The 24,847-nt window shown below is 47.4% G+C and overlaps 3 protein-coding genes across 3 annotated transcripts in view; 1 reads left to right on the plus strand and 2 right to left on the minus strand.

Annotated features, from left to right (window-relative positions):
- The window catches only part of LOC139159229 (zinc finger protein 850-like), a 47,674-nt gene extending 45,230 nt beyond the window's left edge, over positions 1-2,444 (minus strand). Inside the window, exon 1 of the mRNA XM_070736576.1 lies at positions 2,305-2,444. The gene's annotated coding sequence lies outside the window, so the exon portion shown is untranslated. The remainder of the gene's footprint in view (positions 1-2,304) is intronic.
- A 3,096-nt stretch (positions 2,445-5,540) lies between these two features.
- On the minus strand, positions 5,541-16,860 carry LOC139159806 (zinc finger protein 397-like). The gene is made up of 4 exons (XM_070737203.1): positions 16,020-16,860; positions 12,740-13,559; positions 9,521-9,647; positions 5,541-6,999 (listed from the first exon to the last, which is right to left on the minus strand). Exons 1-4 carry the CDS (start codon positions 16,622-16,624, stop codon positions 5,912-5,914), a joined length of 2,640 nt encoding a protein of 879 aa, XP_070593304.1. The 5' UTR covers positions 16,625-16,860; the 3' UTR covers positions 5,541-5,911.
- Positions 16,626-24,847, plus strand: part of LOC139159808 (zinc finger protein 485-like) — a 28,407-nt gene continuing 20,185 nt past the window's right edge. Inside the window, exons 1-2 of the mRNA XM_070737205.1 lie at positions 16,626-17,846; positions 20,087-20,546. Coding sequence (XP_070593306.1) covers positions 17,529-17,846; positions 20,087-20,546 — 778 coding nt within the window. The 5' untranslated portion in view covers positions 16,626-17,528. The remainder of the gene's footprint in view (positions 17,847-20,086; positions 20,547-24,847) is intronic.

Consider the following 24,847-nt stretch of genomic DNA (forward strand, 5'->3'; position numbering starts at 1 on the left):
CAAAAGAAGACGCTGCGTAAGATTAGATTAACAACTCCTAATGCTTTTTTTGGCAGTGTTGTTACAGTGGGCTCTAGCACTCAGTAGTCATATCCAATGACTAAGTGCTAGAGCCCACTATAACAACATTGGCAAAAAAAGCACTAAAAGTTGTTAATCTAATCTTACGCAGTTTCTACTCTGGCAATATTGTACTGCTAACTAGAGCTTACAAAACATTTGTTAGACCAATTCTGCAATAGAGCTCACCTGTCTGGAACCCGCATTGCATATAAGACATTAATGCAATCGAGAGAGTCCAGAAATATTTCACAAGAAGAGTCCTTCACTCCTCCGCTTGCAACAAAATACCTTATTCCACTAGACTTGAAACACTGCAATTAGAAAATTTACAATTACATCGCCTATATGAACTAACTGTAGTTCATAAAATCATATACCAAAATGCCCTTCCTGTTAATTACTATTTCACCTTCAACCGCAGCAATACATGAGCACATGATAGATTCAAACTCAATGTAAACCGCTCCAAACATGACTACAGAAAATACGACTTCAGCAATAGAGCGATCAATGCCTGGAATGCACGACCTGACTCTGTGGTTTCTTCCCAAAACCCCAAAATTGAACAATCCCCCCCCCCTCCGTTTCTAAGAGGTCTGTAAGGGGTGTGCATAAGTCCTATTGTCCTCTTTTATAGTTACTTTTTACTTACGTTATGTTTATACAAACTTTATTTATTTATTTATTAGATTTGTATGCCGATCCTCTCTGTAGATTCGTGGCGGCACTACAATTATCCTATATATGTTTGACAAAGGAAGGAAGGAAGGAAGGAAGAAAGACAGAAAGAAAGAAAGACAGAAAGAAAGAAAGAAAGAAAAAGAAAGAGGTAGTCCACATTTAGTAGCCACAATTGGGACTACCGGTTGCTATATTGAATTGTGTTTTATGATTTTGCCTCAACTTCTTTTTTGTTTTACAGACCTGTGAAGGTCATAAATGTAAGGATTAGTCTGAAATTTTCATCAGTGTCATAACTGCAGATTTTCACTAAAAGAGGCAGTTGCTAAACAAGAACTAATGTACCTGTAATGCTGAAGGAAAAACTGTGCCAAGAGACTTTCTCTGTTATCCCGCTCAATAAAATCATATCTTGGTTTATACCGTTGGCATATAAGGGGTAAGAGAGGAAGCGATAAATAATGATAAATTCAACAGGTAAGAAATGTTTTATCCCATTTGGGTGGGAGGTCTCCCGTTTTCTTAACAGCAAATAAATGCCTTATAGGTGAAATAGGTGGTGTAGAAATGGGATGGATGGATTTAAAATTTAAAAGGAAGGGAGGGAGGGAGGGAGGGAGGGAGAGAGGGAGGGAGGGAGGGAGGGAGGAGAGAGAGAGAGAGAGAGAGAGAGAGAGAGAGAGAGAGAGAGAGAGAGAGAAAGAAAGAAAGAAAGAAAGAAAGAAAGAAAGAAAGAAAGAAAGAAAGAAAGAAAGAAAGAAAGAAAGAAAGATCCAATTCTGGACAACTAAAAAAAAAATTCTCCCACACTTCACATTCAGGGCACAAGCTACCCTCCCCACACACATGCAGAATAACAACCTAGGGGCAACTTTACAGACCCACAGTTTTGTTGTTACTACTTTTGTGCCTCCAAAGGGCCATGTCGTTCAACGGGGCATCACATTGCAGCAAACTTGAAATCACCAGCCAGAAAAATAACACCAACGATTCCTTTCTCTAGGTTAAAAAGTTAGCCGTCTCCCCCCACCCCTTTGTTTGGGGAAGAGGGAATTCGACCCTTCTGCTGTCCCCTTCTGCTCTCCCCTCCCAAGAGAGCTTCCAGCCGGTGTGTGTGTGTGTCATCGCGCTTTCTGTGCACATACGCACCCACACAAACGCGCTCGCGGGCGCACACACACACATTCCGGGTGCAAGATGCTCGGCGGCGGCCCCCACATCTGCACTTTTCGAGACGGAGGAGGACGGAGGTCTCGAAAATCCTTTCTTCTCCGCGACCCCCGGAGCCTCATTGTGCCCGGCCCGTCGAAACCACACACACACACACACACACTTGCGCTGGAAAGGAAAGCCAAGGATTGCGGTGCAACCCAATGCAATGCAACGCCGTGCACGCGATGCAACACAATGCAATTGCAACGCGAGGCAGGGGCGAGCGCGCGCCTCTCCCCGGGACGGAGGGGAGGCCTCCCCCTTTTTTTTATTTTTGCAACGCTCCGCCCGCTAACCTGGAAGAAGCCCCCGCCGCCCACCTCACCCCCTGCGGAGGAACAACCGTACCGCAAACGGCAAAGAGAGGCCGGCCGATCTCCGTCTGGGTTTTTCCCCCGGTGGGGGGCGGGGAAGCCCGGGGCGCCTTTTGCGGGGACTCCCTGCTGACCAGCTTGGCTGCAAAGCTGCTCCCGCCTTGTCCCCGCCCCTCGCTTCGCGGCGGCCGGCGGCGCTCCCGCGGGCGACCCCTCCCGGAACGGCGCCGCAACTGCAAGCTTCGCTTTTTCACCCAGAGGAGCTGAGACGCGAAGGAATCTTCCAAAATGCCTCGCTCTGCCCCCCCCCCCCGCCTCGCTGAAGAATTTTCGTGGTCTGCGAAATTTCGCCCGCGCCTATTTCCCCCCCACCCCACCCCCCGAAGGTGCTTTTCTTAAAGAGGCAAGTGGGCTTTCTTTCTTTTTTTCTTTGAAGACGTCCTGCCTGTCGCCGACTACTTCAGCTTCAACCACAACAACACAAGAGCACACAACAGATTTAAATTTAATATAGCAATAGCATTTAGACTTATATACCGCTTCACAGTGCTTTTACAACCCTCTCTAAGCAGTTTACAGAGTCAGCCTATCACCCCCAACAATCTGTGTCCTCTTTTTCCCCCACTGTGGAAGGATGGAAGGCTGAACCAACCTTGAGACCTACTGAGATTTGAACTGTGGAACTACAGCCAGCAATCAGCCGAAGCACCTTACAGTACTGCACTCCTAACCACTGTGCCACCAAAGCTCATTTATACTAGTATAGTATGGTGTGGGGTGGTATGGTATAGTACATGGGTAGGCAAAGTGGGCTCTTCTATGACATGTGGACTTCAACTCCCAGAACTCCTGAGCAGACATGATTGGCTCAGGAATTCTGGGAGTTGAAGTCCACAAGTCATAGAAGAGCCAACTTTGCCTACCCCTGGTATAGTAGTATAGTACTGTGATGGCAAACTATGGCATGTGTACCACTTGTGGTGCCAGGAGCCATATCAGTGGGCACATGAGCTACTGCTGACTCTCTCACCATAGAGTCTAAGTGGGGGAGGATGCCACCTTTTTTATTTCTGGACTTCAACTCCCAGGATTCCTGAGAAACCATGGCCCCATTATGACTTATGGACTTCAACTGCCAGGATTCCTGAGTCACCACGTGGAACAATGGCCCCTTTATGACTTATGGACTTCAATTCCCAGGATTCCTGAGCCACCACGGGGAACAATGGCCCCTTTATGACTTGTGGACTTCAACTCCCAGAATTCCTGAATCACCATGAGGACCAATGGCCCCTTTATGACTTGTGGACTTCAACTCCCAGAATTCCTGAATTACCATGAGAACCAATGGCCCCTTTATGACTTGTGGACTTCAACTCCCAGAATTGCTAAGTCACCATGAGGAACAATGGCCCCTTTATGACTTGTGGACTTCAACTCCCAGAATTCCTGAGCCATCCACTGGGAGTTGAAGTCCACAAGTCATCATAAAAGTGTACTTTGTTCCCCACCCCTGCCATAGAGGGCCTTGGGTTCCAATGTCCTTTTCGTTTTTTTCCCTATAAGATCCCAGCATATTATGCCTGCATACCAGCCACCTCTGAAAATTTCGTTGACAGTTGAATGGGCAATTCCAGTCAGTGGAGGCCTCAACTTCTCTGAGGGAGACTTTTGAGGCCCTAGCGAACCAGGACGGAGAAGAGAAAAGCAACAATAACGGAAGAAGAAGAAGGAAAAAAAGAAACTTCAAAATAATACTTCTCATTTTCTTTTAATTAGTTTCTGTGACACACACACACGATCTTCTCAATGTGGTAATTTTGAGGGAACGAAAACAGCCTTCAGTGTAAGAAACCTCACTAAAGCAAAATGTAACTAAAAACACAGTGAAATTGGGGAGACAATATTTTCTGAGGGGTTTTATTTTCTCTCATTTGCTCCCATTCCTATACTATTAGACCAGTGTTTCCCAACCTTGGCAACTTGAAGCTATCTGGACTTCAACTCCCAGAATTCCCCAGTCCGCATTCGCTGGCTGGGGAATTCTGGGAGTTGAAGTCCAAATAGCTTCAAGTTGCCAAGGTTGGGAAACACTGTATTAGAGCATATAAACAGATGTTTCCGCTTATTTTTTTGCTTGGCACTAATATCTGCATGATTTACTACTACTGCCACCTGGAAATTTTACTTTATTTTTAGTTCCCAGTATGGCCTGCAGCCCCGAGATTTCCTTGTGGTCTCCCATCCGAGTAAACTAAATGGATCTCACCACTCTTATTAGCTGAAAATTCGCTATTGGGTCAGCTAAATGTTCTGTGCATGACTCTCTCCTGCATAATTTCGGATCCGGGTCCAAATTGGCATAAGTGCATTCTAGGCAGAGGAGTGTTGGTAGGGACTATGGGGAAAAATCCAGAATCTTGGATGCAGTGATGGTTACTAAGAGGAGGGATAAAGAAAGTAAAGAAAAATGAAGGACAGGATGAAAAGCTGCCAATGTCCTTGGGTAAGGTCGCATAGATCAGGTGAAGGCAAAGTTGGCTCTTCTATGACTTGTGGACTTCAACTCCCAGAATTCCTGAGCTAGCATGATTGGCTCAGGAATTCTGGGAGTTGAAGTCCACAAGTCATAGAAGAGCCACTTACAAACCCAAGCCTCCGAAACTGCAACCGGAAAAGGCAGGGAGAAGCCTCCATGGGGCCTCTCTAGGAATCGCCTGGGAGGAAACAGGGCCGGAAAAGGCAGAGAGAAGCCTCCGTGAGGCCTCTCTAGGAATCTCCTGGGAGGAAACAGGGCCGGAAAAGGCAGAGAGAAGCCTCCGTGAGGCCTCTGTAGGAATCTCCTTGGAGGAAAAAGGGACGGAAAAGGCGGGGAAAAGCCTCCGTGGGGCCTCTCTAGGAATCTCTTGGGAGGAAACAGGGCCTCCATCCTCCCTGTGGTTTCCCCAATCGCATACAGGAACCGCCTTCTGCTTCACGAATCCCAGCGACCAGTTAGGTCCCACAGAGTGGGCCTTCTCTGGGTCTCATCAACTAAACAATGTCACTTGGCGGGACCTAGGGGAAGAGCCTTCTCTGTGGCGGCCCCGGCCCTCTGGAACCAACTCCCCCCAGAGATTAGAATTGCCCCCACCCTCCTTGCCTTTCGTAAGCTGTTTAAAACCCACCTCTGCCGCCAGGCATGGGGGAATTGAGATACTCTTTCCCCTAGGCCTCTACAATTTTATGCATGGTATATGTGTATGTATGTTTGGTTTTTATAATAATGGGTTTTTATCTGTTTTTAGTATTGAATTATTATTATATGCTGTTTTATTACTGTTGTTAGCCACCCCGAGTCTGCGGAGAGGGGCGGCATATAAATCCAATAAATAAATAAACAAATAAATAAATAAATTTGCTTTTACATTGATTCCTATGGGAAAAATTGCTTTTTCTTACAAACGTTTCTACTTAAGAACCAGGTTACGGAACGAATTAAGTTCATAAGTAGAGGTACCACTGTATTTTCAGAGACCCAGTACAATCTTTGACACTTCCACCCAAAGCGGCCAGTGGTTCCACACATCTGGTGGCCATGGGCGTTAGGAAGGCATGCCTTTAGGTCCCATTCTCCCAAAACGGAGCACTCCATTCTCCTTTTATGCAATTTCTTTCGCTCGTTCCTCCTCCGCTTTCTCCAACACCGCCCCCTGGTGACTGTTTAAGGCTTCGCGGGCGTGGATTTTCTGGTGCTTCGCGAGAACGGCGTGGTGGGGGAACCGTTTCCTGCAGAGGGCGCAGAGGTGAGTCCTCTGCCCCGCGTGGACTTTCCGATGCCGGATGTAGCTGGCCTGGTTAGAAAAGCACCTCCCGCAGACGGCGCACTTGAAGGGCTTCTCGCCCGTGTGAATCCTCTTGTGCACCATCAGAACCTGCCACTGTTTGAAGCTCTTCCCGCACTCGGAGCAAGCGAAGGGTCTCTCCCCCGTGTGCACCCAGTGATGCCTGTCCAGTTGGGAGGAGGTGTTGAAGGACTGTCCACAATCCGGGCATCCGAAGGGCTTTGCCTCTCCGGAGCAGGGGACTTCCTGTCTCTTAACGGTCGTGGCGCAACCACCAAAGGCTTCCCCGGTTTGAGTCCAGCGGAAGGGCTTCCCCCCAACGTGGACTTTCTGGTGGCTGAGCAGCTGGGACTTTTGGCTGAAGCTCTTCCCGCACTCCGAGCAGCCCATCTGGTCCTTCTTCGCGTGGACGCGGTAGTGCCTGGTAAGGACCCAGCTGACGGTGAAGCTCTTCCCGCACCGATCGCACGAATAGGGCCTCTCGCCCGTGTGGGTCCTCTCGTGCACCACCAGCGCCGACTTGAAGCTGAAGCGCTTCCCGCAGTTCTGGCAGGCGAACGGCTTTTCGCCCGTGTGGGTCCTCTGGTGCGCGGCCAGCACCGTGCTCCGGCTGAAGGTCTTGCTGCAGATGGAACAGGTCTTCTTTCCGCGGATCTGGTAGCGTTTCTTGACCCCCGGTGGGCTTAGGTTTCTCTCCTCTCCTGCTGGAGGAAAGATCTCGACCGTGGGCTGACCTGAGCCGTCTTCTCCCTTCTCCTTCGAAAGGGCGTCGCGGCTCCTGGAGATGCCCTCCTCCTCTGCCTCCTCCTCCCAGGTTTTGAGGAGACTGTCCCGAGGAATCACCTGGAGTTTCACCGACTCAGTGTCACCCCCCTCTTTCAACTCAGGGATCCACTCATTGGCGGCTGGAAGAGAGTGTGGAAAAAGAGATGTTTATTTATTCATTCATTCATTCATTCATTCATTCATTTATTTGATTTATATGCCGCCCCTCTCCGCAAACTCGGGGCAACTAACAACAGTAATAAAACAGCATATGATAATAATCCAATACTAAAAACAGTTTAAAACCCATCATTATAAAAACCAAACATACATACAGATATACCATGCATAAAATTGAAACGGCCTAGGGAGAAAGAGTATCTCAATTCCCCCATGCCTGGCGGCAGAGGTGGGTTTTAAGCAGCTTACGAAAGGCAAGGAGGGTGGGGGCAATTCTAATCTCTGGGGGGAGTTGGTTCCAGAGGGCCGGGGCCGCCACAGAGAAGGCTCTTCCCCTGGGTCCCGCCAAGCGACATTGTTTTGTTGACGGGACCCGCAGAAGACCCACTCTGTGGGACCTAACTGGTTTACTCAAGAGAGCCAAGGACCTGATTTTTCAGATCAACAATCAACAATCTACATCCCTCACTGGCTAAGCTGTTGCTTCCTGGCTGGATCAGCGCTTCAGACTCCTATCATAAGAAATGCTTTTTATTGATTTACCGTATTTTTGAAATATAAGACGGACCTTTTTATCCCCTAAAAAGAGGCTGAAAATTTGGGTGCGCCTTATACTCTGAAGGTAGCTTTGACTAAGCTTTTTTTTTAGCCCTAATGAGGTGCTAACACAATCTTCCCTGCGATCTTCCCTTTGCCTCCGTTCTTCATTGTTGCTTCCTACGACAATCAGCTGAGCCTTTTTCCAACCCTAATTTTCGACCCTAAGTGAGCCGAGATGGCGCAGTGGATAGAGTGCAGTACTTCAGGCCACTAAAGCTGACTGTTAGATCTGTAGGTCAGCGGTTCAAATCTTGAACCTGCAACCTTTGCCTTGTAAGGCAGAGAATTATTCTCTAGGCCAGTGATTTTCAACCTTTTTTGAGCCGTGGCACATTTTTTACATTTACAAAACCATGGGGCACATTGAGGGGGGGGGGGGGGGGGGCTAAAAAAATATTGGACAAAAAAATTCTCTCTCTTCCTCCCTTTCCCTCTATTTCTTTCTCCCTCTTTCTCTCCCTTCCTTTTTTCCCCTCTCTCCATCCCTCTTTCTTTCTCTCTTCCTTCTTTCCTCTTTTTTGCTCTCTTTCTCTCTCCCTCCCTACCTCCCTCTATGTCTTTCTCTCTCCCACCTTCCCTCCCTCTCTTTCTTTCTCTCTCTCTCTTTCTTTCTTTCTCTCTCTTGCTCTCTCTCTTGCTTTCTTTCTCTCTTGTTCTCTTTCTCTCTCTCTTTCTCTCTCTTGCTTGCTTTCTCTCTCGTGCTTGCTTTCTCTCTTGTTCTTTTTCTCTCTTGCTTGCTTTCTCTTTCTTTCTTTCTTTCTTTCTTTCTCTCTCTCTTGTTTTCTTTCTCTGAGCTTCGCGGCACACCTGACCATGTCTCGCGGCACACTAGTGTGCCACGGCACACTGGTTGAAAAACACTGCTCTAGGCTACAGTATCCAATCCCTTCAGCTCTGCACCAGGGAAGGGTTACATATTTTTGTGTTGAATATATTATTATTATTATTATTATTATTATTATTATTATTATTATTTATTAGATTTGTATGCCGCCCCTCTCTGTAGACTCGGGGCGGCTCACAACAATAACAAGAACCATGTAAAAAACAAATCTAATAATTTAAAAAACACTAAAAACCCCATTATTAAAAGCAAACACACACACAAACATTTCATGTATAAACTGTATAGGCCTGGGGGAGATGTGTCAGTTCCCCCATGCCTGACGACAGAGATGGGTCTTAAGAACTTTACGAAAGGCAAGGAGGGTAGGGGCAACTCTGATATCTGGGGGGAGTTGGTTCCAAAGGGTCGGGGCCGCCACAGAGCAGGCTCTTCCCCTGGGTCCCGCCAAACGACATTGTTTAGTTGACGGGACCCGGAGAAGGCCAACTCTGTGGGACCTAACTGGTCGCTGGGATTCGTACGGCAGAAGGCGGTCCCGGAGATATTCTGGTCCGGTGCCATGAAGGGCTTTATAGGTCATGACCAACACTTTGAATTGTGACCGGAAACTGATTGGCAACCAATGCAGACTGCGGAGTGTTGGTGTGACATGGGCATATTTAGGAAAGCCCATGATTGCTCTCGCAGCTGCATTCTGCATGATCTGAAGTTTCCGAACACTTTTCAAAGGTAGCCCCATGTAGAGAGCATTACAGTATTCGAGCCTCGAGGTGATGAGGGCATGAGTGACTGTGAGCAGTGACTCCCGGTCCAGGTAGGGCCGCAACTGGTGGCCCAGGTGAACCTGGGCAAACACCCCCCCTCGCCACAGCTGAAAGATGTTTCTCTAATGTGAGCTGTGGATCGAGGAGGACACCCAAGTTGCGGTCGGCAAAAGCTTTCTTTATTGTAGGAATTGTATATGTAGGAATATATATATATGTCCTGGGAAGTGATCTGAGCTGTGCATGCTAGTCTTAACACATTTCTCTTACCTTCCAAATTGCCCCCATCCTCCTCCTCCTGCTTGATCTTGCAATGGAACTGCCTCTCTGCGGGAATTAACGGCGTCTGCTCAGGGGTGAGGAAACTCACAGCCACCTCGTGGATCAGCCCTGGCCCCTGCCAAGAAAAAAAACTGATTTAGGGATACAGACAGCCCTTGACCTACGATCCCTTCATTCAGCAACAGTTCAAAGTTAAAACAGAACGACGGAGTTGGAAGGAACCTCGTGGGTCATTTACTCCAATCTCCTGCTCAAGTAAGAGATGCTATACTAGGGGTATCAACCTCGATTTCATTGAGGGCCGCATCACAGTTGTGTTTGACCTCCGGGGAGGGGCTGGAGTGGTGGCGTGGCTGGCCATTAGATTTGTATGCCTGTGTTCGCCTGAGAAGAAGGACAGAAGCACCAGCCTGAAAATCCTACACGGGAAGAAACCCGAATATACCAAGACCGTCATACCTGTACCCGTGAAAATCTATGAAAACAAATATATATATATATATATATATATATATATATATATATATATATATATATATATATATTATTATTATTATTATTATTATTATTATTATTATTATTATTATTAGAAACATAGAAACATAGAAGACTGACGGCAGAAAAAGACCACATGGTCCATCTAGTCTGCCCTTATACTATTTCCTGTATTTTATCTTACAATGGATATATGTTTATCCCAGGCATGTTTAAATTCAGTTACTGTGGATTTACCAACCACGTCTGCTGGAAGTTTGTTCCAAGGATCTACTACTCTTTCAGTGAAATAATATTTTCTCACGTTGCTTTTGATCTTTTCCCCAACTAACTTCAGATTGTGCCCCCTTGTTCTTGTGTTCACTTTCCTATTAAAAACACTTCCCTCCTGAACCTTATTTAACCCTTTAACATATTTAAATATTTTGATCATGTCCCCCCTTTTCCTTCTGTCCTCCAGACTATACAGATTGAGTTCATGAAGTCTTTCCTGATACGTTTTATGCTTAAGACCTTCCACCTTTCTTGTAGCCCGTCTTTGGACCAGTTCAATTTTGTCAATATCTTTTTGTAGGTGAGGTCTCCAGAACTGAACACAGTATTCCAAATGTGGTCTCGCCAGCGCTCTATATAAGGGGATCACAATCTCCCTCTTATTATTATTATTAAATTTCTATGCCGTCCTTCTCTGCAGACTCAGGGTGGCACACAACAGAAGTAAATGCAGAAACATGTAAGAAATCTAACTTAAAATATGCTCTAAAACCCCAATTCTTAAAAGAAGTCATCCATATGTCATCCAATCATGCATTATACGTTCGGTTGTCAGCCAGGGCTACATGTTAAAACTCAACAGACCCAAGCCTGTCGGCAAAGGTGGGTTTTCAATACCTTGCGGAAGGCCAGGACGGTGGGGGCGGTGCGGATCTCTGGGGGGAGTTGATTCCAGAGATCCGGGGCCACCACAGAGAAGGCTCTTCCTCCTGGGCCCCGCCAGACGACATTGTCTTTGCCAATGGGACCTGGAGAAGGCCGACTCTGTGGGCCCTAACCGGCCGCTGGGATACATGAATGTGTAGGACGTTGTGGCATGTATTTGAATGTTTGATTTTTAAATGTTTAGATTTCAAAAAATATTTTAAATTAAACCTTTCTATTAATTGGATTTAGAAGTGTTTTATATACTGTATTTTTATTGAAATGTTGTGACCGCCCTGAGTCCACGGAGAGGGGCAGCATATAAGTCAATCAATCAATCAATCAATCAATCAATCAATCAATCAATCAATCATAGTGTTGGGCGAACTGAACCTGCAAAGTTCGGGCTCGTACCGAACTTTGCGTGGTTCGGTATACTGAACCTGAGTTTTTGTAAAGGTTTGGCAAAAGTTCGGGTTCGGGAGAGCACCAGAAAGCACCGCCGCCCAGCTGTCACCTTCCGAAACTGCCGGAGAGCTGTCGGCCAGTCGGGAGGTGAAAAAGGAGGTGGGGAATCCCACGAGGAGATTCCAGGGGTGGAGCTTTGACGTCACTGAGACGTCCTTCCTGGCCGGCTGAAACAGGGACTCCAGGAAGGACGTCTCAGTGACATCAAAGCTCCGCCCCTGGAATACCCTCGTGGGATTCCCCACCTCCTTTTGCGCCTCCTGACCGGCTGACAGCTACCCGGCTGTTCTGGGAAGTGCCGCCGCCCAGCGGTCACCTTCAGAAACAGCCGGGGTGCTTCTCGGCGGTCTCCCGAATGCCGAACCCGGAAGTTTGGCAAAAATTCGGGTTCAGGTTCGGGAGAGCACCCCGGCTGTTCCTGGTCGGCAAAAGTTCAGGTTCGGATTCAGGTGCCGAACCCAAACTTTTAAATAAATAAATAAATAAATAAATAAATACATACATACATACATACATACACACATACATACATACATAAATAAATACATAAATAAATACATACATACATACACAGACACATAATGAGGCAGAAGATGGTCCCGTAAGTAATCTGGATGCAACTAATGCAACTAATTTCCAAGTGAAGAATTGTTCGTGTGTCTAAGCCAGTGTTTCCCAACCTTGGCAACCTGAAGATATTTGGACTGCAACTCCCAGAATTCCCCAGCCAGCAAATTCAATTTTCAATACAATTCAATTTATTAGATTTGTATGCCGCCCCTCTCCGAAGACTCGGGGCGGCTCACAACAATAATAAAAACAATATTTTAGCTAAAACAAATCTAATATTAAAAAGCATATAAAACCCTATCATATTAAAAAAAGCAAACAACATATACATACCCAAACATAAATATAAAAAAAGCCTGGGGGAAAGGTATCTCAACTCCCCCATGCCTGGCGATATAGATGGGTCTTGAGTAATTTACGAAAGACAAGGAGTGTGGGGGCAGTTCCAATCTCTGGGGGGAGTTGATTCCAGAGGCCCGGGGCTGCCACAGAGAAGGCTCTTCCCCTGGGGCCCGCCAAACATTGTTTGGTCGACGGGACCCGGAGAAGGCCAACTCTGTGAGACCTTATCGGTTGCTGGGATTCGTGCGGTAGCAGGCTGTTCCAGAGGTACTCTGGTCCAAATGCTGGCTGGGGAATTCTGGGAGTTGAAGTCGAAATATCTTCAAGTTGCCAAGGTTGGGAAACACTGGTCTAAGCAACCTAATGCTTGTTCAGTAACACAAAAGGGCTGGGGTTGTAACCTTTGCACCATACCTCCCGTGACTCCGATTTGACCTCCTGCTGGCCCATCAGGAAGTCCTCCACCAGGGCCACCGCCTGGGAACACGTCTCTGCTCCTCCTGCTCGGATCCAGCTCTGGAGCTCCGGAGGGAGGCTGTCCAGGAACTGCTCCAGGATCAGCAGCTCCAGGATCTGCTCCTTGGTGCGTCTCTCGGGCTTCAGCCATTGGAGGCAAAGCTCCTGGAGACGGCTATGGATCCCCCGGGGATCTCCCACTTCCTGGCAGCAGAACTGCCGGAAGTGCTGGCGCCGCCTCTCCGTTTTCAGGGCTTCCCCTCGCAAGATGGCGGCCTTCACTTTCCCGTAGTCCTCCCGATCTCCGGCTTCCAGGCTCCGGAAGGCCTCGTCGGCTTCTCCACTCAGCGCTGGCACAAGACGGGCCGCCCACTGTTCCGAGGGCCACCGGCAGGCTTCGGCCACCTGCTCAAAGGACGCTAGAAAGGCCTTGGCATCTTCCCAAGGAGAAGCCTGCGAGAAACCTAGGTGGTCTCCACCTTTGTGGCCGGGTTGCAAAGTCTTGAGGAACTGCTGCCACTGGGCTTCCCAGCGCTCTTCCATCCCGCGAAAAGGCTCTCCTTTGTTTTTTTGTGATGCTCCCCATCCCGGTTGCCCAGAAACAGAGGGAGGATGAATTTCGCATGGGGGGTTTCCTAGACCCTCTTCTTCCAATTTGGGTTCAGTAATATACAGTGGTTGAACTTGATCGGTGGGGTTTTTGGGTCTGCCCTTCCACTGGGGATCGGCGTATTTTTTCTCTTTCATCACTTTCTCTGCCACCTCTTTGCTCTTGGATCTAGAATTTTCAAAGGTTCAGATTTAGCAGACCAAACTTAAGGAAGCTAATATAGTTTGAAAAGAGCTATAAAGCAGCTGATACCGATAATCCCTGATTTATGTCCGGCTGGAGAGGTTGGGAGTGGGAGGCACTGTTCTTCAGTGGTTCTCCTCCTACCTCTCCGGTCCGTCGCATTCGGTGTTAGTGGGGGGTCAGAGGTCGACCTCTAGGTCTCTCCCTTGTGGGGTGCCTCAGGGGTCGGTCCTCTCCCCCCTGCTATTTAATATCTCCATGAAACCGCTGGGTGAGATCATCCAAGGGCATGGGGTGAGGTATCATCAATATGCCGATGATACCCAGTTATACATCTCCACCCCATGTCCAGTCAACAAAGCAGTGGAAGTGATGTGCCGGTGCCTGGAGGCTGTGGGGCCTGGATGGGTGTCAACAAACTCAAACTCAACCCAGACAAGACGGAGTGGCTGTGGGTCTTGCCTCCCAAGGACAATTCCATCTGTCCGTCCATTACCCTGGGGGGAGAATCATTGACCCCCTCAGAGAGGGTTCGCAATTTGGGCGTCCTCGATCCACAGCTCACATTAGAGAAACATCTTTCAGCTGTGGCGAGGGGGGCGTTCGCCCAGGTTCGCCTGGTGCACCAGTTGCAGATTATCTCAGGGACCGCCTTCTGCTGCACGAATCCCAGCGACCAGTTAGGTCCCACAGAGTTGGCCTTCTCCGGGTCCCGTCAACTAAACAATGTCGCTTGATGGGACCCAGGGGAAGAGCCTTCTCTGTGGCGGCCCCGGCCCTCTGGAACCAACTCCCCCCAGAGATTAGAATTGCCCCCACCCTCCTTGCCTTTCGTAAGCTGCTTGAAACCCACCTCTGCCGCCAGGCATGGGGGAATTGAGATACTCTTTCCCCCTAGGCTTTTACAATTTTATGCATGGTATGTCTGTATGTATGTTTGGTTTTTATAATAATGGGTTTTTAAACTGTTTTTAGTATTGGATTATTATTATTATATGCTATTTTATTATTGCTGTTAGCCGCCCCGAGTCTCCGGAGAGGGGCAGCATAAAAATCCAATAAATCCAATACAATCCAATACAATACAAAATCTGCTGATACAGTTCTACAGAGGAATTATTGAGTCTGTCACCTGCACCTCTATAATTGCCTTGGTTTGGTTCTGCAACCCATCAAGACAGACACAGACTTCAGACGATAATCAGAACTGCAGAAAAAACAATTGCTGCCAACCTGCCGTCCATTGAGAGCCTGTATACTGCACGAGTCAAAAAGAGGGCAGTGAAAATATTTACAGACCCCTCACATCCTGGACACAAACATTATGCAGCTTGGCTGCATAGCTAGAGGTATAACAAGCAGGAAAAGGGAGATTGTGATCCTGCTGTATAGAGCGCTGGTGAGACCACATTTGGAATACTGTGTTCAGTTCTGGAGACCTCACCTACAAAAAGATATTGACAAAATTGAACGGGTCCAAAGACGGGCTACAAAAATGGTGGAAGATCTTAAGCATAAAACTTATCAGGAAAGACTTAATGAACTCAATCTGTATAGTCTGGAGGACAGAAGGGAAAGGGGGGACATGATCGAAACATTTAAATATGTTAAAGTGTTAAATAAGGTTCAGGAGGGAAGTGTTTTTAATAGGAAAGTGAACACAAGAACAAGGGGACACAATCTGAGGTTAGTTGGGGGAAAGATAAAAAGCAACATGAGAAAATATTATTTTACTGAAAGAGTAGTAAATCCTTGGAACCAACTTCCAGCAGACGTGGTAGATAAATCCACAGTAACTGAATTTAAACATGCAGGGGGTTGAACTCGATGGCCTTCATGGTTCCTTTCAACTCTAACAATCAATCAATCAATGAATGCCTGGGATAAACATAGATCCATCCTAAGATAAAATACAGAAAATAGTATAAGGGCAGACTAGATGGACCATGAGGTCTTTTTCTGCAGTGAGACTTCTATGTTTCTATGTTTCTATAATGAATTCTTATCTAAAATCTTATCTAAAAGCGATCAACCAATGGAATCCTGCTTGAGCAAGGGAATGGACTAGATGACCTTCAAGGTCCCTTCCGACTCTGTTAAACTGTTAATCCTCCTGCAGGAGCTAAATAGTTTTGTGATCTTAACTAGCAATAGCACTTAACACTTATACACCGCTTGCCTGCTGAGTTTGGACTTTCAAAGGGAGATTGGACTTCCACTTGTCTGGCAAGTGGTGAAGGGACTCTCGCTTGAGCAGGGGAGTTTGAACTAGATCAGTGGTAGGGAAAGATGGCTCTCCTATGACATGTGGACTTCAACTCCCAGAATTCCTGAGCTAGCATTGATTGAAGTTGAAGTCCACGCGTCATAGAAAAGCCAACTTTGAGCAGGGGGCTGGACTAGATGACCTCCAAGGTCCCCTTCCAACTCCAGCAATCCAATCACCTGATCTGCGACAGGATGTAGCGCTTGTAGAAGCCGCGGCCCAGCGGGGCCATCTCCCTCTCCTCCATCTCTTCCTCCTCCTCCTCGACGGCAGCGGCGGCGGTGTTGACAGCGGCGGCGGCGGCGGCGGCTTCTTCCCTGGCGCAAGAGGAGGCTTCGGCGGCGGCCCGCTTGTGGTCAATGCCGTGCCTCTTGTAGAAGCGCCAGATCCATCCGTCGCTGGCCTTGAAGCTGAGCTTGGCGTCGGCGGCGATGGCGTTGGCGGCCGCCTTGAGGTCGACGCGGCGGACCTTGGCCCCCCCGGCCCGCTGCTCCACGTACCACCGGAGCACGGCTTCCTCCAGGGAGGCTTCCTGGGACATCTTCATGTGCTTCCTTTCGCCGATCTCGGCCGAGCTGCCGGTGGCGTCCACGTCGCACATCAGCACGAACCGCCGCAGCTTCTCCTTGGCTTTGCGGATGTCCGACACCGTCTGCTTCTTCACGCCGTACTCCTCGCACACCCGCGCCACCGACCAGCCCGACTCCAGCTTGGCGATCAGCTCCAGCTTCTGCTTCACGCTCAGGTTCACCCGCTTACGCTTCTCCGCCCCCGCCGAAGCCATTGGTGCGGCCCGGGGACCCGTGTCGGAGACCGGCGGCGGGACAGCCCAACTCGCCAAATGGGGTGGGTGGGACGGGGACTCGGGGCGGTCTCCTCGGGAAATCGCTTAAGGCTGCAGGGTTTGCGCCTGCGCGAGAGCGCGGCCGCCTTTCGGGGAAGCCGCTGTCCGATTCTGTAGCATCTCGCCGCGCAGAGGGAGGAATTGAAGGACCGACCGGAAGTTTCTGTAGCAACATAAAAATGTGAAAATAGAAGGAAAGGGCATCTCAGGAGATTGCTTCCGGGTCCAAAGGAGAGGGGATTTGTTGCGCATGCGCAAAGGAAGAAGGGAGAGGAGAATCCTGGCCGATGTTCACTTTTCCTTCATCGGTTCCGGAAGTTGTGTGCCGCTCTATCTGTCTGTCTGCCTGTCTGTTTCCATGGGATAGACCTCCAGACCTGTGCTAGGCGTCAGTCACTAATGGGGGGAACCTCTGGAGTGGATTCCGAAGGGACCTTGGAGGTCATCTAGCCCAAGCAGGAGACCTTATAGACAAAGTGTGTATTCAAGTCTCTTCTTAAAGACCTCTTGTGATGGAGCATCCACAACCTCTGGAGGCAGGTCGTTCCACTGGTTAATTTTTCTCCCTGTTAGGAAGTTTCTCCTTGATTCCAGGTTGCTTCTCTCCTTGATTCGCACGGTTTGCTTTTGGTTTGCCTGCAGCTGCATGTAGGTGTGACCCACATCCACAGCAGTGCTGTGAAGGGGGTCGATGGGTTGCAGGTGGTTGCAAACAGTTGTGTAGGGGATGCACACCATCCATCGAATACTCTGACTTTCTACTGGGAGGCGGGAGAAAGGCAATTCCGGAAGGAGTTGGGTGACTTAGAAATCCAACTAATAAATCCAACTAATAAACAGCAAAATGGAGCAGTTGGAGGAGAGACTGGCGCACGAAGTGAGGAGGTATCTATATTTGCGCGACGTGACCGATAGAGACTACGAGAGCCAGGAGGTGACAGCCTGTTCTGGGAGGGAAATTGGAAGAACTTTGGAGGAGGATCCAGACCCATGGAAAGAAAAGTGGAAGCGGCTGCGAGACAAGTTCGTCAGGCTGAAAAAAAGAGTGAAAACAAAGCGCAGGGACCCAGGGCCACCAGCCCACTCTGTAATGCTGTCCTGGCTGGAAGAATTTGTAAAACACAGGGAAAACCAAGCGAATGTGAACAGCGTTTCAGCGGAGGTAAGAAAACGTCATCGTCTTTTGCAGCATTCGTATATTTTATTTTATTTTTAGCCTTCCTTCCTTCCTTCCTTCCTTCCTTCCTTCCTTCCTTCCTTCCTTCCTTCCTTCCTTCCTTTTTTCATTAATTAATTAATTAATTCATTCATTCATTTATTTCATTTGTATGCCACCCAACTCCCTAGGGACTCTGGGCGACTCACAACAGTAACAATAAAACATACAGTGTCATATTAAAATCTCTACAGAACAATTTAAAACAACTTAAAACCAACAGTTAAAAACCGTGCATACCATTTATGGCCGGATCCCGAAGGGACACCATCCAGTCAATGGCCCCAGGCTTGCTGGAAAAGCCAGGCCTTTATAACTTTCTGATAGACCAGTAGGGTGGGGGTAGTCTGGATCTTGGGAGGTAGCTGGTTCCAGAGAGTTGGAGCAACCACAGAGAAGGCCCTCCCCCACGGACCCGCCAGCCGATACTGTTTAGTTTGTGAAACATGTATGAGATGACAGGTGTGAGTATAAACATGGATATGAGCACATGAAATGAATACAAATAAACTGGGGACAGTAGGACAGGGATGGTAGGCATATTGGTAGGCATGTTGGGGACCTCTTAGGAATGATTTGAGGTCCATGGTAGACAGTTTAAAGTTAAAGCTATGGGGGTTTGAGGAAGTGACAATGTAGTCAGGTAGCACATCCCAGACATTGACCACTCTATTGCTGAAGTCGTATTTTTGTAGAGACTGTGTGCATGGTCTCTTTTGATCCACAAACACACTCCTTCCGCATTTTGAGTTGACGATAATCACTTCTGTTCTGACCCAGACATACATAAGCACATAACATTGCATTATTAAAGCAAATTGCACCACGTTCATAATATAGCATGAAACTTTCTCTACAAATCAGCTTTACTTACTTTCATTAGATTTTTTTTAATGCTAACTGCATTAATGTCTTTAAAGGTGTTATGTTTGTAACCACGTATAGAATAGAATAGAATTCTTTATCGGCCAAGTGTGATTGGACAAACAAGGAATTTGTCATTGGTGCATATGCTATCTGTACGTAAAAGAAAAGATACATTTGTCAAGAATCATGGGGTACAATACTTAATGGTTGTAAGAGAATACAAATAAGCAATTCTGAAACAATATTAATATAAATCGTAAGGATATAAGCAATGAGGTACAGTCATGCAGTCAATTGTGGGAGGAGATGGGTGATAGGAATGATAAGACTAATAGTAATAGTAATGCAGTCTTAGTGAATAGTTTGACAGTGATGAGCGAATTATTTATTTAGCAGAGTGATGGTCTGCGAGTCTGCGGAGAGGGGTGGCATACAAATCTAATAAATAAATAAAATAAAATAATGGTAAAATTTAGCCAAGTACAGTGGTACCTCTAATTAAGAACGCCTCTACTTAAGAATTTTTCTAGATAAGAACCAGGTATTCAAGATTTTTTTGCCTCTACTTAAGAACCATTTTCTACTTAAAAACCCGAGCCCAGAAAAATTGCTGCTTCTCTTCTTCCTCCTCCTCCTCCCACCCAAATTCCAAGATTTTATTTCTTTCCAAATGGGTTTCCACGCATTATTTGAACGGGTCCAAAATTGAGCGGGTCCAAAGATGGGCTACAAGAATGGTGGAAGGTCTTAAGCATAAAACGTATCAGGAAAGACTTAATGAACTCAATCTGTATAGTCTGGAGGACAGAAGGAAAAGAGGGGACATGATTGAAACATTTAAATATGTTAAAGGGTTAAATAAGGTTCAGGAGGGAAGTGTTTTTAATAGGAAAGTGAACACAAGAACAAGGGGACACGATCTGAAGTTAGTTGGGGGAAAGATCAAAAGCAACATGAGAAAATATTATTTTACCGAAAGAGTAGCAGATCCTTGGAACAAACTTCCAGCAGACGTGGTTGGTAAATCCACAGTAACTGAATTTAAACATGCCTGGGATAAACATATATCCATCCTAAGATGCAATACAGGAAATAGTTATAAGGGCAGACTAGATGGACCATGAGGTCTTTTTCTGCCGTCAGTCTTCTATGTTTCTATGTTTGAATTTGCTTTTACATTGATTCCTACGGGAAAAATTACTTCTATTTAAGAACGTTTCTACTTAAGAACTGGTCACGGAATGAATTAAGTTCTTAAGTAGAGGTACCACTGTATCTGTCTCTTTGGATAATCATTGGCACAAATTATATAATTACAGCCTGAGGATGCCGCTCCAGGTCCTGTACAACAAGACTCCTTGGATTCAATCTTGTATATGGAGGACATCTCCTTCCCATCACACCTCGCGTCCAGGCACTCGGGTGTCTCCTCACTACGCAGTAGCGACGATTATGAGAGTTCAACCAGTGTGCTCACTGCGTCACCCATGAAAGCACCCACCCCCCAGTCAAGGAAGAGGAGGAAGATGAGCGGAAAGGATGCGATATTGGACGCTTTGGTCACTCTGCGTTGGGAGCAGCTTCAAACTGAGATGGTGTCATGGTTGAACCCCGAAAACAGCCGTCGCAATGATGAATACATGACATTTGCCCTGGCTGTCGCGGACTCTTTGCGGAAACTTCCCCCGGAATGTGTGGAAGCCACTAAATCCCAGCTCTTCATTGTGCTTGCTGAGGCACATTCCCAAGTGACAAAACCCAGCCAACCTGTGGATGCAGGTATTATTATTATTATTATTTATTTATTTATTGGATTTGTATGCCGCCCCTCTCCGTAGACTCGGGGCGGCTAACAACAGTGATAAAGAACAGCATGTAACAATCCAATACTAAACAACTAAAAAACCCTTATTACAAAACCAAGCATGCATACAAACATACCATGCATAAATTGTAGAGGCCTTGGGGGAAGGTATACAGTGATCCCCCGGTTATTGCGTCCCCGACCATTGCGAACAGGGTAATTTGCGATTTTTGAACCCGGAAGTCAAAACACCATCTGCGCATGCGTGCCCTTTTTTCTATGGGCACGCATGCGTAGATGGCGCCCGGCAGATCAGCTGCTGGGCGGCTTCCCTGGGTCTTCCCCCTCTTGCTGGCGGGAGGGCGAAGCCCCCCGCAGCACCCGCTCGCCCGCCCTTCGCCCGGGAAGTTCGCCAGGAGTCAGCGGAGAACGGCGCGCCTGTTTTAAAACGATCGGAGCTTTCCAATGAGTCCCGAAGACAAACGCGGAAGTTTGACGTTTGTCTTCGGGACTCATTGGAAAGCTCCGATCGTTTTAAAGCAGGCGCGCCGTTCTCCGCTGACTCCTAAAGCGGGGAAGTTTGCCAGGAGTCAGCGGAGAACGGCGCAACTGTTTTAAAACGATCGGAGCTTTCCAATGAGTCCCGAAGACAAACGTCAAACTTCCGCGTTTGTCTTCGGGACTCATTGGAAAGCCGCGTGGGTGTTTTAAAACGTCGCCGCCGACATGGGGGGCTTGCTAGCACCCCCCCAAACCCGGGTTGGGGGTTCGGGGGGGTGCTAGCGAGCCCCCCATGTCGGCGGCGACGTTTTAAAACAGCCGCCCCCAATCTTCGGCTCCTCGCTAGCGCTGCGGAAGTTAAAAACACCATCTGCACATGCGCAGATGGTGTTTTTACTTCCGCAGCGCTACTTCGCGAAAACCCGCTCGTTGCGGGGGGTCCTGGAACGGAACCCTCGCAACGAGCGGGGGATCACTGTATTTCAATTCCCCCATGCCTGATGACAGAGGTGGGTTTTAAGTAGCTTACGAAAGGCAAGGAGGGTGGGGGCAATTCTAATCTCTGGGGGGAGTTGGTTCCAGAGGGCCGGGGCCGCCACAGAGAAGGCTCCTCCCCTGGGTCCCGCCAAACGACATTGTTTAGTTGACGGGACCCGGAGAAGGCCCACTGTGTGGGACCTAACTGGTTGCTGGGATTCGTGCAGCAGAAGGCGGTCCCGGAGATATTCTGGTCCGGTGCCATGAAGGGCATTATAGGTCATAACCAACACTTTGAATTGTGACCGGAAACTGATTGGCAACCAATGCAGACTGCGGAGTGTTGGTGTAACATGGGCATATTTGGGGAAGCCCATGATTGCTCTCGCAGCTGCATTCTGCACTATATGAAGTTTCCGAACACTCTTCAAAGGTAGCCCCATGTAGAGAGCATTACAGTAGTCGAACCTCGAGGTGATGAGGGCATGAGTGACTTTGAGCAGCGAATCCCAGTCCAAATAGGGCCGCAACTGGTGCACCAGGCGAATCTTGGCAAACGCCCCCCTCGCCACAGCTGAAAGATGTTTCTCTAATGTGAGCTGTGGATCGAGGAGGACGCCCAAGTTGCGGACCCTCTCTGAGGGGGTCAGTGATCCCCCCCCCAGAGTAATGGATGGACAGATGGAATTGTCCTTGGGAGGCAAAACCCACAGCCACTCCGTCTTATCAGGGTTGGGTTTGAGTCTGTCTTCTTGCTGCAGTAACGTGTGTGTGTGTGACTTTGAGGTGCTTTTAGGGAGGAGAAATGGAAGGGGCTTCCCGGAGCTCATGAATTAAACCAGTGTTTCCCAACCTTGGCAACTTGAAGATATTTGGACTTCAACTCCCAGAATTCCCCAGCCAGCGAATGCTGGCTGGGGAATTCTGGGAGTTGAAGTCCAGATATCTTCAAGTTGCCAAGGTTGGGAAACACTGAATTAAACGTTTTCCTTTGGGAGTGTGGGGGGAAGATGGGCGATGGGAATGATGAGAAGACTAATAGTAATATTAGTGCAGCCTTAGTGAATAGTTTGGCAGCGGTGAGGGAATTACCGTAATTTTTTGAGTATAAAATGCACCGGAGTATAAGATGCACCTTAGTTTTGGGGGAGGAAAATAGGAGGGAAGAATCTGCCTACGAGAAATTCATCTGGCTAGCATCCTTAGTCTGGTCATATTCAGCACATTATTTTATCCCCTGGTTCGGGCTTTTAAAAAACACCTTATTTGGAGAGAGTAACAATGAAAGAGCCTGCAAGTTGCTAAGATCTGGGAACATCGTTAGCACCTGGTCAGGGCTGGAAAGAAGCATTCTGATTAAATTTGTTTGTTTTGATTTTTATGCCTCCCTTCTCCTTAGACTCAGGGCGGCTTACAACATGTTAGCAATAGGTAAAGCAATGAAAAACCCCTGCACAGACAGGGCTTGGAAAGCATTCTTTGCAGAGAGTAACAGTGAAAGAGCTTGCAAACTGCAAAGAGCTGGGAACATCGTTAGCACCTGGTTAGTGCTGGAAATAAACTTACTCAGAGCAAGTAGAACAATGAAAAAACCCTGAGCAAGTAGAACAATGAAAAAACCCTGGAAAAAACCCTGGAAAACTTAGGGCTTGGAAAACATTCTTTGCAGAGAGTAACAATGAAAGAGCTTGCAAGCTGCAAAGAGCTGGGAACATCGTTAGCACCTGGTTAGGGCTGAAAAGAAACTTATTCAGAGCAAGTTAGAGCAATGAAAAAACCCTGCATAGACCTAGGGCTAGGAAAACATTCTTTGCAGAGGGTAACAATGAAAGAGCTTGCGAGCTGCAAAGACCTGGGAACATCGTTAGCACCTGGTTAGTGCTGGAAAGAAATTTATTCAGAGCAAATAGAACAATGAAAAAACCCTGCAAAGGCTTAGGGCTTGTAAAACATTCTTTGCAGAGAGTAAAAATGAAAGAGCTTGCAAGCTGCAAAGAGCTGGGAACATCGTTAGCACCTGGTTAGTGCTTGAAAGAAACTTACTCAGAGCAAGTAGAACAATGAAAAAACCCTGCACAGACAGGGCTTAGAAAACATTCTTTGCAGAGAGTAACAATGAAAGAGCTTGCAAGCTGGAAAGAGCTGGGAACATCGTTAGCACCGGGTTACTGCTGGAAAGAAATTTATTCAGAGCAAATAGAACAATGAAAAAACCCTGGAAAGACTTAGGGCTTGGAAAACATTCTTTGCAGGGAGTAACAATGAAAGAGCTTGCATGCTGGAAAGAGCTAGGAACATCGTTAGCACCTGGTTAGGGCTGGAAAGAAACTTACTCAGAGCAAGTTAGAGCAATGAAAAAACCCTGCATAGACTTAGGGCTAGGAAAACATTCTTTGCAGAGAGTAACAATGAAAGAGCTTGCACGCTGCAAAGAGCTGGGAACATCGTTAGCACCTGGTTAGTGCTGGAAAGAAACTTATTCAGAGCAAGTTAGAACAATGAAAAAACCCTGGAAAGACTTAGGGCTTGGAAAACATTCTTTGCAGGGAGTAACAATGAAAGAGCTTGCATGCTGGAAAGAGCTAGGAACATCGTTAGCACCTGGTTAGGGCTGGAAAGAAACTTATTCAGAGCAAGTTAGAGCAATGAAAAAACCCTGCATAGACTTAGGGCTAGGAAAACATTCTTTGCAGAGAGTAACAATGAAAGAGCTTGCAAGCTGCAAAGACCTGGGAACATCGTTAGCACCTGGTTAGTGCTGGAAAGAAATTTATTCAGAGCAAATAGAACAATGAAAAAACCCTGCAAAGGCTTAGGGCTTGTAAAACATTCTTTGCAGAGAGTAAAAATGAAAGAGCTTGCAAGCTGCAAAGAGCTGGGAACATCGTTAGCACCTGGTTAGTGCTGGAAAGAAACTTACTCAGAGCAAGTAGAACAATGAAAAAACCCTGCACAGACAGGGCTTAGAAAACATTCTTTGCAGAGAGTAACAATGAAAGAGCTTGCAAGCTGCAAAGAGCTGGGAACATCGTTAGCACCGGGTTACTGCTGGAAAGAAATTTATTCAGAGCAAATAGAACAATGAAAAAACCCTGGAAAGACTTAGGGCTTGGAAAACATTCTTTGCAGGGAGTAACAATGAAAGAGCTTGCATGCTGGAAAGAGCTAGGAACATCGTTAGCACCTGGTTAGGGCTGGAAAGAAACTTATTCAGAGCAAGTTAGAACAATGAAAAAACCCTGGAAAGACTTAGGGCTTGGAAAACATTCTTTGCAGGGAGTAACAATGAAAGAGCTTG

The sequence above is a fragment of the Erythrolamprus reginae genome, chromosome 2, assembly GCF_031021105.1.
Source record: "Erythrolamprus reginae isolate rEryReg1 chromosome 2, rEryReg1.hap1, whole genome shotgun sequence".
Lineage (NCBI taxonomy): Eukaryota > Metazoa > Chordata > Lepidosauria > Squamata > Dipsadidae > Erythrolamprus > Erythrolamprus reginae.